The sequence below is a fragment of the Siphateles boraxobius genome, unplaced genomic scaffold, assembly GCF_051911475.1.
Source record: "Siphateles boraxobius isolate OS27281-9 unplaced genomic scaffold, OSU_SipBor_1 24, whole genome shotgun sequence".
Lineage (NCBI taxonomy): Eukaryota > Metazoa > Chordata > Actinopteri > Cypriniformes > Leuciscidae > Siphateles > Siphateles boraxobius.
Genome location: NW_027508855.1, coordinates 9,072,398 through 9,089,818, shown reverse-complemented (window position 1 = coordinate 9,089,818; position 17,421 = coordinate 9,072,398). Strand labels below are relative to the sequence as shown.

At 42.3% G+C, this 17,421-nt stretch overlaps 1 protein-coding gene across 1 annotated transcript in view; it reads right to left on the bottom strand.

The window, feature by feature from the left end:
- The window catches only part of smarca1 (SNF2 related chromatin remodeling ATPase 1), a 37,706-nt gene extending 20,608 nt beyond the window's left edge, over positions 1–17,098 (bottom strand). Inside the window, exons 1-13 of the mRNA XM_077241262.1 lie at positions 16,897–17,098; positions 15,536–15,619; positions 14,849–15,015; positions 14,568–14,668; positions 12,985–13,085; positions 12,508–12,687; positions 11,835–11,990; positions 11,517–11,648; positions 3,794–3,862; positions 3,583–3,692; positions 2,320–2,546; positions 2,074–2,195; positions 635–787 (exon numbers count right to left, since the gene is read on the bottom strand). Coding sequence (XP_077097377.1) covers positions 635–787; positions 2,074–2,195; positions 2,320–2,546; positions 3,583–3,692; positions 3,794–3,862; positions 11,517–11,648; positions 11,835–11,990; positions 12,508–12,687; positions 12,985–13,085; positions 14,568–14,668; positions 14,849–15,015; positions 15,536–15,619; positions 16,897–16,953 — 1,659 coding nt within the window. The 5' untranslated portion in view covers positions 16,954–17,098. The remainder of the gene's footprint in view (positions 1–634; positions 788–2,073; positions 2,196–2,319; positions 2,547–3,582; positions 3,693–3,793; positions 3,863–11,516; positions 11,649–11,834; positions 11,991–12,507; positions 12,688–12,984; positions 13,086–14,567; positions 14,669–14,848; positions 15,016–15,535; positions 15,620–16,896) is intronic.
- Between the last annotated feature and the right edge of the window lie 323 nt (positions 17,099–17,421).

Below are 17,421 nucleotides of genomic sequence, written 5' to 3'. Positions count from 1 at the left end.
CCGATACCAGTCCGCTGCAACCAGAAATGCACGGGCGAGCCGTCTTTAAAAAGACGTGCCGCGTGCGAGCTCTTTTATGAGAGGAGAGAAAAAACTCCGCGATGTTGAAGCGCACAGGGAGACACACACACACTGGCAGATTACTGCACAGATCAGCAGGCACTGTGAGCTCGCTGCAGATCGCCGTCACACCAACACCGGAGAGAGAAGCTCGTCTCGTAGAGCGAAGTCAGAGATGACTGTGGAGTGAAGAAATGCTCTTGGCTCCGAAGCGAAAACATATCTGCCTGTTGCTGGCGTCCTCCTTTTATACCCACGAGGTGGGGCGGAGTTACGTCATGCAAATTCCGCAGACCCATGGCATTTCTTTGCCATTGGCTCGTTTTGTAATACTCGAAGTTGATAGGTGTTCTAAGCGAAACCCCATTCGTCGTCATCCGACGTAACTCGGAGTGACAACGAAAGGGAACATCTCCCTGAAGCTCACAATTATAAAGGTTAGTGAGCTCAGTTTTGTAGTTTTTTTTTGTGTGTGTGTGTGTGTGTGTGTGTGTGTGTGTGTGTGTGTGTGTGTGTGTGTGTGTGTGTGTGTGTGTGTGTGTGTGTGTGTGTGTGTGTGTGTGTGTGTTCTCACCATGGCCTGCAGGTCCACTTGTGGGTTCCAGTCTGAGTCGTAGAGAATCACCACGTCAGCTGTAGCCAAATTAATCCCCAGCCCACCTGCCCGTGTACTCAGCATGAAGATAAATTTACTGCTGTTCGGGGCGTTAAAAGCATCTATGGCTTGCTAATGCACAAAAAACAAGAGAGAAGGACAGAACAGGAAAAGAGAAGAACTGCAATTTAGAGAATGACCGAAATAATTGATTTAATTATAATTTTAATTATTAAGGTCTATTTCACATTAGTAGTCGATCGGGGTGGACAGTGGCCGATATACATATACATAATGCAATTTAAATATACAAATAACACATCGACAAAATAAATTAAATCACACTGATTCGTATTCTGCCCAATATTTACTTAAAAGTTCACTAAAAAAATTTAAAACAGACAGACTGGTTGTTTTAAGGAGACACATCCACCTTTCCTATGTCTAATATCTGCAGGAATATTCTTAGCTTATGAGTGTGTCTTACATTCCTATGTTACCGCAGAGTTTCACCCCAGAAATAATCCGTTTGGTTTCCATGACTACCAGGTTGGTTAATCAGTGTCTTTATATGGTGGCTCATAATTTTATAAAGCCTGTTGATTTCATTTCTTCCTCTTGGTGAATCATTCCTTTCTACCTCTGGGTTTTTTCTGGGATGGGAATCATGATTCCACAACTGCGGCTCTGGTTACTCCTACAAATTCTACTTTGTAAATGGTTTCACAAAGAATTATTTTTGTTTTGTTTTGTTTTTTGAAATATTTTGGAAGAAGTAGTTCAGATTAAGATTTTTTTTAAATATCAGCTTTGGATTTATAGTTTATTTCAGCATGAGGATATAAGCAAAATCCAATTCTAGACCCTACATTGTTTTTTATGGAACCTACACAATATTAATAAAGACTATACAATAATAATTATTATTAAATTAATGACTATTTAAATATATTTTATTTATTTAAATTGTAAAGGTTAAATAAAACATAAATAAATATACTATAGTAATAACATTATTTTACTTTAAAATAAAATAGAAACATTTAATAACTATAAGTGTTAATTAAAGCTTATTTTTAAGACCTATTTTGGATCCAAAAAGGCGATTTTGCCTAAAGTTGACAAGTTTACATCCATACAATTTTTCTTTTTTTTTACAACAAAGAACCAGTCAGTAAAGACTCAAAAATGTCATGATTTGTACATGAATCCGTTTAACTACACAGGTTATGCTGTATGATTTTGATTCAGTAAAAAAAGAACTGGCTCATAAGAGTAATTTGTTTGAGAATCAACAAAACATTTGTCGCACTTTGTTTTTGATTCACTAAAAAGAACCTGTTGTGTGACGTGCATGTGTCTGTATGTAACTATGTATGTATTTTAGTGCATGTGTATGGTTATGTGTGAGAGTGTACCTCTCTGGCCTCATGAGGTGTATTTCCATCCAATCTGCAGTACTCGAACTCTCTCCACATGCAATAATCTTCTAGAATATCCAGGACGCGTGTCATCTGGCTGAATATTAACACTCTGGATCCTGCAAACACACGTCCAAGAAAACATGCACAAAAACATGAAAAAAATCATGAATTCCAAATAAAAGCATAAAAATCTGCCTGATCAAAATTGAAACTTAATAAACACACACACACACTCCTCACCTTGCTCTTGCACTTTAGGTAGGAGTTTATCCAGCGCAACCATCTTGCCACTGTTGATGACAAGGTGTGTGTCCGTAGTGTATGGGGGACCAGGCTCCGCTCCGTCAAACAAGTACGGATGGTTGCAGCATTTCCGCAGCTGCATAAGAATATTCAAAAGCCGCATCTTATCCATCTTTCCGGCTGAGTTCAGGATGTCAATATCCTTCATCAGGATACGTGTGTACCTGGTTAAATCAAGAAAACAAACACTTTCTGTCAGTCTGTAATTTTTATTATTCCTACATCACAACTGCTCATAATTTTTCAAGGTTTTTATATCTAGAGCTTGTTTAATAGTTTATAGAAGTTCTAATAGCAATGGAGCAGTATGGTCGTCTAGTCGCCCAACAGCTGACGATATTGGTTAGTGAGGTTGACTAGTGAGTCTATCAAGATGTTTTTCTTATTTCTTTAAATATATTTTTTAGCAATTTTACATTAACAGATGGTATATCTCAGAAAAGGTTTATATAAGGACATATACCTAACAGTTAACCCTCTTTGAGAAGTTACATAACTAAACTCTTTTTTTGTTTTCTAAAAAAAGGTTCTTCAGACAACCAATCAATAAAAATCTCGGTGATGAGCACCAGTATTTATTTACACTTACATTTCACCAGTATCCAACACACATGACACTATAAATAATCACCCAAAGTGTTAATCTAACCATATGGCAAGATTTACAGTGCCCACATGAAAATGAAAAGAGACATCAGACGTTTGGGGAGAGAAATAAGAGATTCTTAGTCTAGTTCTGTAATTCATGTATTATTGATTGGGTGACCAGAATCTAAGACTGCAGCAGCTTCTCTTGTCTTGATCACATCGTGAAAACAGTGTAAAACAACAAAGCCTCAATATAGCACGTGGTACAAATAAAAGGGTTTTTACCACACAAGTTCTGGTGATATCAATGTCACATTAAAGATTAATGCCTCAATATTTTACTATTGGAAAAAATTAACTCAATCCATCAAAGTGATATATAACTAGTAGGGCAACCTCTTAACACTTTCATAGTTTCATCAGATGTGGTTAGAATCTTGTCCTTACTGACCTCTGAATGTTGCTTCAGTGATATGATCACAATGCATCTTAGGTAAATTTACACTTGACTTTAATGTGGTCAAGTGCTATATGACTGTGAACCAATGATAAATTTGACTTGTCCCATCAATACCTTTTTTTATTTATCAAGTAAGTTGTGTGGGAGCTTACCATTCCCTCTGCATTTTACTGAGCCCAAGGTAAATCTTCACCTCTTTCTTGGGAGGAAGACTCTTCTCTACTTCCGCTTTAATACGACGCAGCAGAAATGGACGTAGGACCTGAAAACAACCATTCAATGGCTTGAGTGTCTCATCAACAAAAAGAACTTCATTGCTGGAAATACAAAACATATATTCAAAAGAGAGAGAGTTAGACTCACTGCATGAAGTCTTTCAACCAGCTTCTGGTCACCCAGACAGTTATTTGTGTCGAACCACGAATCAAAATCCTGAAATTATAGAAACACGCAGACATGATTTGTTGTCGTGGCAGTAACATTCAAGTGAATTCTGCTATTTTTTATACTAAGCTAAATCATATTTTTATCCTATATCCCTAAACCTAACCTAACCTATCCCTAAACATTTATGCTTGTTTAGGTTTCATGTTTAGCCTGTTGGCTGCTTCCCTAAATGTAGGTGACTTCAGGTTTTGTAATCCTCTTGGGAAATGGCTGTCATGTAACACTACAACACAGTAAATATGTTGTCAAAATTGAGTTATAATCGAAATAGTTTTATATGGAGAATGTTTTAAAACTCCCGTGCAATAGCAACTTTCCTAAGCAATGATGTTATCTAATTATAACAGTGGCCGTTTACTGACAAGCCTTAAAGGAGCCACCCCTTAAAAATGTATAATTTCAGAATGAGGGTTCAAAAAAAAGTTTTTCTGCATATATATTTGTCTTTTATGCAAAAAAAAGTCTAGGTTAAGTATGTAACCCTCGTTCCCTGAGTAGGGAATGGAGACGTTACGTCGGATGACGACGAATGGTGTTTTGCTTAGAAAGCCTATCAACTTTGAGTATTACAAAACGAGCCAATGGCAAAGAAATGCCATGGGTCTGCGGAATTTGCATAGCGTATCTCCGCCTTACCTCGTGGGTATAAAAGGAGGACGGCAACATGCAGATATGTTTCTTTGCTGAGGAGCCAAGACTGAGCTTCAGGCGTTCCCCGCGGTACAGCGGAAAGTGGCAGGAAGACGTAACGTCTCCGTTCCCTACTCAGGGAACGAGAGTTACATACGTAACCGAGACGTTCCCTTTCGTTGTCACTCCGAGTTACGTCGGATGATGACGAATGGGGTTACCAGTCTAATCACGCCACCTTCTCGGCTGCATCCAGTGCCCTGCGTAAATCTGAGATCCCTGTCGTGAGACTGGCACGGACGAAGGACTCCTATTTAGCACAGGAATACCAAGGTACACTGGGGAGCATATCTCAAGGTTTAGGGGAAATGCAATTATTGCCAACCCAGAGGGGGGGGGGACTTAGAGAATACACATATGACCCGAAGGATGCATACGGAGAACACTGGGGTGTCCAGCCGCAGGTGGAATATTTCAACCCCAGGGGTGGCAAGGTGGCTTGCCAAGGAAAGACACATGTTCAGAGAGGCTTACAGTGGAAAAACACATGTGGGGGTCGCTCAGAAGAGGGACCATGCACACGGGAGGCACCTAGCAGACGCGCAGGCAAAGACACTCAGGGATTTCGGGGAAGCTCACCTGAGGCAGTGTTAATTTCGTTGACGAAAATAACAACGAAAATTATTCGTCAACGACATTTTTTCACAGACGAAAACGAGACGATAACTAAATAAAACCTAGTTTTGAATGACAAAGACTATGACGAAAATCTATTGACATTTTCGTCAACGAATAAAAACTAGACGAAAATGTTAGATAGTGACGATTTGGGAAGCGATCCGTCAGAACTGATGTCCTGCGTGTGTGGTAGATGCGCACATTTGTAGGCTACTGTAACGTGATCTACCCCGCGGTCATAAAATGTTAAAAAATGTGAACATCTGGGAGAATGAGTAGAGCAGACATATAGATCTCTGAATAAGAGTGACGATGCAAAAAAGAGCTCTATTCGGTGCGGTTTTCTTTGCGCACACACCTAACCCGAAGCGTGCAGTCATGCACAATACACCTACGAGTAGGCTACTGAATTGAGCTCTCTTTCGTGTCTGAATGGAGAAATACACAACAGTATGTCTAAATGTCCTTTTTGGAGAGTATTCATGTAAACTATGCTGGTTATGTCTTAAACTGTGAGTGTGTCGGATGTGCATCAGTGCAATTGTATCCGCATGTCATTGGACATGATCTGATGTCTTAAAGTGACAGTGGCAATAAACCTAATGCGGTCCGTGTCCTTAATTTTGATCAAGCAACAAAAGAAAAAGAGAAAAGCATTCACTGTTTGTTAATAGCTTTAATAAGGATTAATTATATTTAATTCATACAAATAAATATGTCTGCTTGAAAGAATAAAGAATGATGTGTAAGTAGTTATAAGGAATGAATATATCATTCATTGTAAAGAAGACTGTGTTGTACTTTAGGAAAAGTGGTTTTATTTCATTTTAAGATATTTTTTAAGTAACAGCAGTTAAATCTGTATCTGTATTGCATGTTCAAACTTAAAAATCATTCATATTAATAGGTTAATAGATGTTTTCTCCGGGAGTATATGGGTTTGGAAATTTTAGAGAAATTCTAAATTAATGCATTACAATTGAACTAAACCCATTATATTTTAGTCGACTAAATCTACTGTAGATTTAGTCGACTAAAATGTTATTGTATTTCGTCGACTAAAACTAGACTAAAACTAAAACAATTCAGATGACTAAAATATGACTAAAACTAAATGGCATTTTAGTCAAAAGACTAAGACTAAAACTAAATCAAAATTTGCTGACAAAATTAACACTGACCTGAGGAGAATATCGCACGTATCCAGTCCGTGGAGTGGAATGGCGAGCAAGCGAAGACACCTGAGCGGGTCCAGTACAAGCTGGTGAGTACATGAGAGGACACTGGCTCCACTCGGAGATTGTAGAATCTGGCGAATGTGTTCGGTGCCGCCCAGCCTGCAGCTCTGCAGATGTCTGTCAGCGAGGCGCCATGCGCTAGAGCCCAAGAGGACGCCACACTCCGGATGGAGTGGGCAGTCACACCAAGGGGGCACGGTCGACCTTGCTGCGGGTAAGCCAAAGCAATGGCATCCACTATCCAGTGAGACAACCTCTGCTTTGAGAGAGCCTTTCCCTTCAGCTTCCCACCATAACAGACAAAGAGCTGGTCCGAGGTCCTGAAACACTGCGTTCTGTCTACATAGGCGCGGAGGGCGCGTACTGGACAGAGCAGTGCCAAGCCTGGATCTGCCTCATCCAAGGGGCAGCGCTTGCAGGTTCACCACCTGGTCCCAGAAGGGAGTGGTAGGAACCTTGGGCACATATCCAGGCCTGGGTCTCAGGATCACGTGAGAGTAGGCCGGCCCGAATTCCAGGCACGCTTCCTCAACGGAGAATGCGTGCAGGTCCCCTACCTTCTTGATGGAGGCCAGTGCAACCAGGAGCGCTGTCTTCATTGACAGGAACTTAAGCTCCACTGATTGAAGAGGCTCAAAGGGAGCACTCTGCAGGGCAGTTAACACCACTAAGAGGTCCCAAGAGGGAACGAGAGGAGGGCGAGGAGGATTCAGTCTCCTTGCCCCTCTCAGGAACCTGACGATCAGGTCGTGCCTTACCAAAGACTTACCTTCAACAAAGTCATGCCGTGCGGCAATGGCGGCGTCATAGACTTTTAGGCTGGAGGGAGACAGCCTTTGCTCCAGCACATCTTGTAGGAAGGAAAGCACAACGCTGATCGAACATCTCCGGGGGTCTTCTTGGCGAGAAGAGTACCAGTTGACCAAGAGGTTCCACTTCAACGCATAGAGATGTCTCGTGGACGAAGCTCTAGCGGAAGTGATGGTAGCCACCACCGCTTGTGGTAGGGTACTCAAACCCGCCTCGTCCCATCCAGGAGCCACACGTGGAGGTTCAAAAGATCGGGACGAGGGTGCCATAGGGTGCCCGGGAGCGTCGACCACCTTGGCGGTTGATGTACGCTACAGTCGCGGTATTGTCTGAACGGACTAGTACGTGTTGGCCCTTGAGCACGGCCCGGGAGCTGCGCAGAGCAAAACGTACAGCCAGCAACTCGAGGCAATTGATGTGCAATAGGCGGAAGGGTCCTGTCCAGGAGCCTGCAGCAGCACGTCCATTGCACATGGCGCCCCAGCCCGTGGAGGAGGCATCTGTCGTTACAAGAACATGCCGCGAAGCTCGTTCCAGGGGCACTCCGGCCCATAGAAAACTGAGGTTCGCCCACGGGGTGAAGTTCTGACGGCAAGTCGGAGTAACTGGTACTCGGAGGGTGCCGTGTTGCCATGTCCACCTCGGGACTCGGTCGCGAAGCCAAAGCTGAAGCGGTCTCATATGAAGCAATCCGAGCGGCGTTGCCGCGGCTGCAGATACCATATGCCCCAGGAGCCTCTGAAACAATTTCAGTGGAACCGCACTCTTGCCCTCGAACTGTCTCAGGCAAGTCAGCAGTGAGTGCGCACGCTCGCTCGTAAGCTGCGCGGACATGGCGACCGAGTCGATTTCCATACCGAGAAAAGATATCCTCTGCACGGGGCAGAGTTTGCTCTTCTCCCAGTTGACCCGAGTGAGCTAGGATCAGTCAGTCGTCGAGATAGTTCAGGATGTGAACCCCGTGTTCCCGGAGGGGAACAAGGGCTGCCTCGACGACCTTCGTGAAGACGCGAGGAGACAGGGCTAACCCGAATGGGAGAACCGTGTAGTGATATGCCTGCCCCCCGAAAGCAAACCGAAGGAACGGTCTGTGTCGAGGGGGAATGGAGACATGAAAGTAGGCGTCCTTCAGGTCGATCGCTGCAAACCAATCCTGGGGCCATACACATTCGAAAATGCGCTTGGCAGTGAGCATCTTGAACAGCATCCTGTGAAGGGAGCGGTTCAGCAAGCGCAGGTCCAGGATTGGCCGTAACCCACAGGTTTTCTTCGGGACAATGAAGTACGGGCTGTAGAAGCCGGACCTCATTTCGGCTGGAGGGACAGTCTCGGTCGCACCCTTCGCCAGCAGTGTAGCAACCTCCGCTCTCATGATAGGGGCATTGCCACCGACCAAAGTGTAGCGGACTCCCCTGAAGCGGGGAGGAGACCGCGCAAACTGAATCGCGTAGCCAAGCCTGATCGTTCGTGCGACCCAGCGGGACAGTTTGGGAAGCTCTAGCCAGGCTCCCAAGAACTGTACCAGCGGGGTCAAGTGAACCACAGACTTCCCGTCGGTGGGGCAGCGAGGCGGAATGACTGTCCCGGACGTGGACAGCATAGCGGCCCAGTGTCGGTGCATATTCATTGCCTTCTTACGGCTTCCTCCGCGACCAGGCCCGGGTGGAGGCTGCTGCTTGGGCCGGCCGGGAGGGGAGGGAGGGAACCGCAGGAGGGCGCCCTTGGCGGCGAACAGACTGAGTATTCTGCCCGGTCGGCTGGGTGGAGGCAGCAGCGGGCCGTCGGGGCAAAATGTGCTTGATATCCTCAGTCTGTTTCTGCTGTAGGGCAAAGTCCTCGACTGCACCGCCGAAAAGGCCGGCCTGTGATATGGGGATGTCGAGCAGGCGGGGCCGCTCGGCATCCCGCATATCAGCGAGGTTCAGCCAAAGATGTCTCTCCTGGACCATGGCTGTGGACATCACCAAACCCAGGGAGCGTACGGTCACCTTCGTCGCTCAGAGAGCAAAGTCGGTGGTGTCGCGCAGCTCATTGAAGAGCCCTAGGTCTGTCCTACCCTCTAGCATGTCCCTTAGCATCTGGGCCTGGTAGACCTGCAGAATGGCCATGGCATGCAAAGAGGTGGCTGCCTGTCCCGCCGCTCTGTAAGACTTCGCCACTAGCGTAGACGAATATCTACAGGCTTTGGATGGGTGCTTAGGCTCACCACGAGAAGAAGCGCTCTGAAGACACAGTTGCATCGCAACAGAGCGTTCAACTGGGGGGAGCCCAGTGTACCCACGGACAGCCGCCTCATCGAGGGGAGGAAAGGTGGATGAGATCAATGAGCGGTCACGGGAAGACATGGGGGTCTTCCAGGACTTCAAGATCTCTTCATGCACGTCCGGGAAGAAAGGTATTGGGGTTTTCCACGGCCTTACCCAAATACAACTCTTCCAACCGCGAGCGCTCGGGACAGGGTGGAGGGGTCCACTCTAAACCGATGCTCGTCATCCCCGGATCGGACTCGAGCACAGCCGTATGCACACCGGAAGGTGGCAGCTGTGACGAGTCTTCACTTCCAGAAGAATGCTGCGATAGACATAGTGTCCTCCTCTGGAGCGCCAAAGGAAATCCCCTGAACACTCGCGGGTTTCAACATTGGAGAGGGTGCGGCTGGGCATGGACGAATAGTCGGTGCTTTGTTCCAAACCGTCACCCTCAGATCACCCTGGCCACCAGCCGAAGTAGAACCTCTCGTGGAGGCGCTAGATCGGGGTGTGGATGAGGGGACCCTCACTCTTGCGAGATCACTGAGTCTTGATCGTAATGTTGCGGTGGTCATGTTCCCGCAGTGAGAACATGAGTCATCCACGAGCGCTGCTCTAGCGTGATCAATGCCCAAACACCCATCAAAGTCGGCCACCAGTCTACCGCAACCAGAAGTGCACGGGCGATGCATCTTTAAAAAGACGTGCCACGTCAAGCTCTTTTGTGAGAGAAAAGAAACTCTGAGAGTGTTGAAGCGCCCGGGGAGAAACACACTACTGGCAAACCACTGCACAGATAAGCAGGAAGTGCGCGCTCGCCGGGAGATCGCCGTCACACCAACACCAGAGAATCTCGCTCGTCTGTAAAGCTGACAGTTCAGAGATGGCTTGTGGAATGAAGGATTAACTTGGCTCCGAAGCGAAAACATATCTGCATGTTTCCGGCGTCCTCCTTTTATACCCACGAGGTAAGGCGGAGATACGCTATGCAAATTCTGCAGACCAATGGCATTTCTTTGCCATTGGCTCGTTTTGTAATACTCAAAGTTGATAGGCTTTCTAAGCGAAACCCCATTTGTCGTCATCCGACGTAACTCGGAGTGACAACGAAAGGGAACCCGTTATTAATATTATATGAAAACCTCAAGGAACATACTTTTTTTTTATCTTACTGACCTTAAATTTTTTAATGGTAGTGTAAGTGTACAATAAAAAAAAATTCAATTAAAACCATTTGAAGGCATTTTTTCCTTATTTTAGTCCTGATTTGGTTATAAACTTTGGTTTATAATCTAAAGCTCTATTCGGACAGGACTAGTTTAACATGGAGAGGTGGGGTAAAGTAATAGTTACCAGAGCTTCTCTGAGATTTTAGTCCAGTCCGAATGTGCCATCTCAGTAATCATTACGGACAATGTCAGTAAAGATTACCGTGACTTTTACCTTCAGTAAAAAGGTTAGAAAAAATTACCTCAGGTAATACAAATCCCGTGCGAATAGACCCGCTGTAAATATGTACGTAAATATTTAGTCATTTCCTGTTTAAAATTAGTTTTCCGCGTTTTTTCAAGTATTCAGATCATAAAGAAGATCAAAAGCACTTGTTAAATGCACGAAACATCTTTAGCTTTAGGTAAGTGCCTATTACCAAAACAATCCAATCTGAAGTTAATTAATACATCGTTCGACCGGACATAACTGTTTTATATATATAAAAATAGGTTATATGTGTTTGCGCACGTGATATCAGGAAGCAAAGTAATACGCAAATTACGACAGGAAGGTGATGGTGATGCGCAAATCGAGTTACCCCTCCCACTTCCGCTAGTTTTACTGAGATATCTTATTCCGTGCGAATTGGCCATTAATATTACAGACGTCCTGTGGTAAAATTACATTACTCCATCTACCCTTGTAAAGTTAATCCCGTCCGAATAGGGGACACACGCTTCCAACACAACTCTGACAGACACAGCAACATTGCGTGTGGGAGGAGATAAAACAGGATGCGATATTCAAAAAAGTATGACTCACACTGGCAGAGTTGAACACATCAGGCAGCAGAAAGTTCAAAAGAGACCAGAGCTCATGTAGATTATTCTGCAGTGGGGTACCAGTCAACAACAGACGATTGGTCGTCTTAAACTCGCGCACAATCTCTGACAACTGAGAGCGTGAGTTAAAAGAGAAGGAGACAGCAAGAAGGAGAAAAAGAGGAAAGATTCTCTGAAGTCTTTTCCTCTGTATCAGATCGTTAAATCATCTCAGAAGTTTTATGAGACACATTTCTCTGCTTATTAGTTACTCTTGCATTAATTGGGTCTCATCAGTTGTTCATCTGTGTTCAAATACCTTTGATTTCTCGTTTTTGATGCGATGGGCCTCGTCGATAACCAGATAGCGCCAGTTAAACTTCTTAAAGACAGATTTCTCCCGAATCACCATCTCGTACGATGTCACGCACACGTCCCATTCACCAGGCATCATCACATCACGTATGAATGCTGCCTAAAACACGCACACACATACTGATTAAAGGGTTCGTTCACCCAAAAAATTTAATTTCTGTCACTAATTACTCAAAGTGTAAGTAATAAAGTTGCAGTCTATAGGGAGGTCAGACAGCTCTCGGATTTCATCAAAAAAATCTTCATTTGTGTTCCGAAGTTGAACGAAGGTCTTACGAGTTTGGAACAACATGAGTGTGAGTAATTATTGACAGAAATTTCATTTTTGGATGAACTATCCCTTTAAGACTGATTCATTATTACACAAGAACTTTGAAGGACCTGCAGTCGTATGAAACTGGGTAGAAAGGGAATAGAAGGAAGGAAAGTAAGAGAAAAACTAAAGGACACACACACGTCCCATTCATCAAGTCACGTATGAAGTCTGCCTAAAACACACACACATACTAATTAAGACTGATTCATTATTACACAAGCATTTTGAAGGCCCTGCTGGTAAGATTAAAGTGGATAGAAAGGGAACAGTGAGAGAAAAAACAGAATGTGAACAGCCTTACTCTTTCATCTTTGTTCCCAATGAGACAGACGGCTTTCAGGGTGGGCACCCAGCGCTTGAATTCATTCATCCAGTTATGTAGGGTAGATTTGGGCACTAGGACCATGTGGGGGCCAGGAATGTTCCTGTAGTGCTTCAAGTAGCCTAGCAACGCGATTGTCTGCAGGGTCTTACCTAGACCCTGAACCAATCAGAACACACAAATCCAATGAGTCACAGTCCATGACATCAACAAGACAGACCCAGAAAAATCAGTTTCACTGAAGCCTGAAAAGCTGAAAAGATGCCGGAGTCGTGTCTTCATTGTCTGTGTGGTTCCACAATGATGTATATTCAGACTATTTCTGGAAATGTAGGCATTTAACTACTAAATCATATAGTTGATTTTTACTAGACCGGCCACTATGAACATGCTTCTACTGTTGCTGTGTTGACATTTATTGTAGAACATTAGAGAGTGATACATTGGGGTTTTTACCATCTCATCAGCCAGGATGCCATTAATGCCGTTCTCATACAGAGAAATCATCCAGTTCAGGCCTCTGATCTGATAATCTCTCAAAGTTCCATTTTTAACATCTGTCAATGAATGAAAAAAATAATAATCAATGGTCATCATTAAATTTGATTACAGGTGAATGAGCTACAGTATAATAAATAATCTCAATAAACTGGAAGTACTGGAAGAGAAATGTTACACATACTGTATTACATTACTGATGTCTGTTTTTCTTGACAGCATGTTATCACAGTTTGTGTTAATTTGTTGTCACCTAGTGTGTTATTAAAGGTACCATGTGTAATTTCAAAATTGCAAAAAATATTGTTTTAAAACATACAAAAGTGCAAAGAAGCAATAAAGTTATAGCAAACAGGCCAAAGACAAAGACAGAAAAATAATGAGGATACATGGCCTAGTGGGCTTTTTTTGAGCTTGAAAACAATCATTATTTTTGCAACTCCATTAGGGATGTTAGTAGTGCTGAAACTTTGCATTTCACCTTTAAAGCAGTGGTTCTCAAACTTTTTGACTTCAAAACCCTATTTGAAAACTCAAGGCTTTTTCAAATTGTCTTTGATTTACTTGATTTTTTAAAATATTTTTTACTTGCAATTTCTTCCTGATAAAATATTTTAGAGCTTGACATAACTAGAAAAATGTATATTCTTAATAAAAATGAACATAGGTATAAGATTTTATTAATTCACATGACGTTTTCTAAGACAGTGTTTCCCAACCCTGCTCCTGGAGACACACCAACAGTACACATTTTGGATGTCTCCCTTATCTGACCCATATATTTCTGGTCTTGGAGTCTACTAACGAGCTGATTTGATTGAGTTTATTCAGATATGACTGATTAGGAAGAGTTGGAACATGTGTAGTGTTGGTGTGTGTGCCACCAGAAACAGGGTTGGGAAACACTGTTCTAAGAAACTGTCCAATTGAATCCATTTGTTGAGGTCATGAATTAAAATAAGATATATTGTACCTTGATTTGTTTTTATTTTTTCTCATGTTAATGCTTGTCCCCTAGTGGGCCCTGGGCCCCCAGGTTGAGAACCACTGCTTTAGAGGAATTTACTCACCATCAATGTTTCCAAATCTGTATGCTGTTATATTTTCTGTGGAATACAAACTAATGATTTTTAGAAAAATAATCTTTATGGTGTAACACATAGACATGAGCTGTCAAGATCCAAAAAGAACAAAAAAGCACAATGGCAGTACCAAAAAAGTAGTCTATGTGACTTGTGCATTATATCATAAGTTTTCTGAAGTCATATGTTAGCTATGCGGGAGGAACAGGCAGAAATCAAGTCATTATTCACTGTTTTGTTGGAATGCCATCAAAACGTGCACCAATGTTCTATATGAATATTCTTCAAAATCCTCCTTTTGTTTTCCACAGAAAAAATAAAAGCATGGGTTTGGAATGACATGAGGGTAAATAAACTTTTGTTTTAAATAACCAATTTATTAATGTACTAATATTAATTATTATTTTTAATTATTAGACTCGCTAATAAACAGAAACAGACTTGACTGATGATTCATACATGAGGGTGACTCCTCAAAACGAACAAGAACATTAGCTGCCTTCCTGCTCTCAGATAAGAGTTCCTCATCCTCCTCCTGCTCTGTTCGACGATGACGGTTACTGAAACACACAACCACGGGCCAGAAATAAATCAAACCAAATCACCAGGACGACACGTGTCTGACCAGCAGCTTTTGGTCGCTAACCTCATGCATCTGAATGTGTGAGCATGCATGTTTTTGTATGTGTGTGTGTGTGTGTGTGTGTGTGTGTGTGTGTCTGTGAGAGAGTCTGGCTTACTCTCCGACAGATAGCAGGTTCTGTTTCTCATCCTGTTTAATTCGGGGTCTCCCCATCTTCACCTTCAGAGGTGAGGTGGGGGATTTCTGACTGGCAGGCTGAATGAAATGAGCAAACAGTTCAGTCTGCTTCAGCAGGAACTCAAATCTGTTTGCACGGTCCGTTTTCTGTATTCAAGTGAGAAACATAGACTTGTGAGTAAATTAAGATCTGCAAATTCCTACCGGTACTTCAAACTCAGTAAAATATAGGCTATATTTATCTTCACAAAGTTTGGTATAATAAAAAATAAAAAAACTACCCTGTTGGTCAGCAGGGGTGAAAAACAACACTTTTTTTCTACATTTAATGTACCTAACATTTTAAAATTGACTGGTTGATTTTACATTATATTTATTACGTCAATTAAGAAACATGAAATTCTAAGCTCTGTCCGAAACCTGAAAAATGCTGAATTCTCAAGCAGTATTTGAAGGTACAAAGGCGTCAAGCATTTTTTAATTCAGTTTTTATATACAATCTAATCTAAATCCTTCATCTGGTTGATCTTACCTCCACCAAGGGTTGGTACTGCAAACCTCATTCTCACCTGTAGTTACTGACTAACAGCTAAATTTATTTAAAAACCTGCTGGATGGCAGTACACTATATAAATAGTGTGCATTAAAAGTGTAATGAACACTCAACTCTTTTTTCCTCATATTCAGGGTCAGCCATGCTCTCTTTCACAGCTGCTTTAGGAGGAGGGTCCAGGAGAAATGGTGGGTCCTCCTAGAAACATACATCAAAGGCACACATTTCATATAAAAGCATCCAGACAAATATATATATGAAATTGCTTGTCCTTGGTCTGAATACGGTCTAGATTTCAGGTGCTATGCATCTTACAGTAGCAAAAAAAAATATTTATATGGACAAAAGAATTGCTTAAATCACAAAGTGAGATTTGGCGGGAAAATTAACAACTCAAGTTGTTAAGCACTTCAAACTAACTCATAAGCATAATGTTTAAAGTGACTTGCCCTGCCAAGTGCTGTTTAATGCATTTGACACATTTGACTATTTACGGTAGGCTATATCCTAATCTGTAAATGTTAGTAATTCACGCAAATATTTCCACTTTGTGCAAAGGCTCATCTTTACATTAAGCGAGTCTCTGTTACAAAAAGTGTCAGTCCGTCTTTTTTATTCAATTAACGCACTGACTCAGATGTATATGAAAGTAAAAAAAGTTATTTGACACTGTTGTTTGCTTTCATCTAAAATGTGGCCGAATAAGGCACAACTTTATTATTATTATTATTATTATTATTATTAATTTTATTATATGGCAAATACATTCTCCAATTTTAATTTAAAACTAATAACTGTAGTAGTTATTGATAGAAGAATATTTTACCATTGTAATTTTTTTAATGAATGTGTCACAAATCCTATACTACCACTATACTACGACAATAAATAAAAATACAAAATATATACATTACACACTTGTATGTAAACACGGCAGCTTGAACAATAATGAGAAGTGTGACAAAAGCCATGTAACATTTAAACATTTAACTCTTATTAAACGACTCTTCTTGACAACTAAAAGTTGGACCCCATCCTTGAACTGCTTAGATATAGCAAAAAAAGATCAATACTCTCACTGACACACGCTTATCTGAGCTCAAATAAAACCAACATGACTTAGAGTCATTTTAGCTGACGGTAACAGTGAGTATGTGAGTGTTTATTTACGCGGGCAGCGTCTGCAGGTAGTTGTTGATGGGAAGCAAACAGATTTGCATGCGTTCCGTCTGCGGCTGCACGAAGAGTGGCGCAACTCTGCTCCGACCGCAGACGGAACGCATGCAAATCTGTCAAAAGCCACGTAAAAAAACACGCTCTTGAGTAATAAACATCTAAAGCTCTGCAGATGTGAACTGAACTCCGCCTTCCCGCCATGTTCCGTTCCCCCCAGACGCAGATGAACTGTAAACTTCTGCATCCTGTTTTTCATGTCCGTCTGCAAAAATATTATGTACTTCTCTCTTTCTCTTTACCTCTTCCGCCTCCGCGTGCGCCTCCCGAGAAGTAGACGGTAGCTCTTCGTCCGACATGTTGGTCAATGTACGAAGCTTCTCATGAGTTATTGGTGACCAGACTGTAAGTTATAAAGCATAATTTTGGCATATGCGTCATGACAGGACCGTACAGTCACTGCGCGCGCACACGCCCCTTTCAGAGCTTCATACTAAATATCGCGAGATTAGAGTGATCCATTGCCACTTTCAGAGCTGTACATTAGATCTCGCGATATTATCAAACGCTCAAAAATGGGTAACTGTCGAACACTAACCTGCTGCACGAAATTCTTGAATATTGTACATCTCACAATGCACCGAAACGCAAAGCAGGTAGAAAGATCAAATGTGTCATTTGTTTTTTAAATAATATATCAGATTAAACTAAATGCCTGACATTATAAATTGACCAGATTTCTGAAATGGAAACGGGGCGTTTTTTAGTTCAGTGGTCAAAATCTAATTTAAATCTTACTTGTTATTATGAATGATTTTATTTATTTT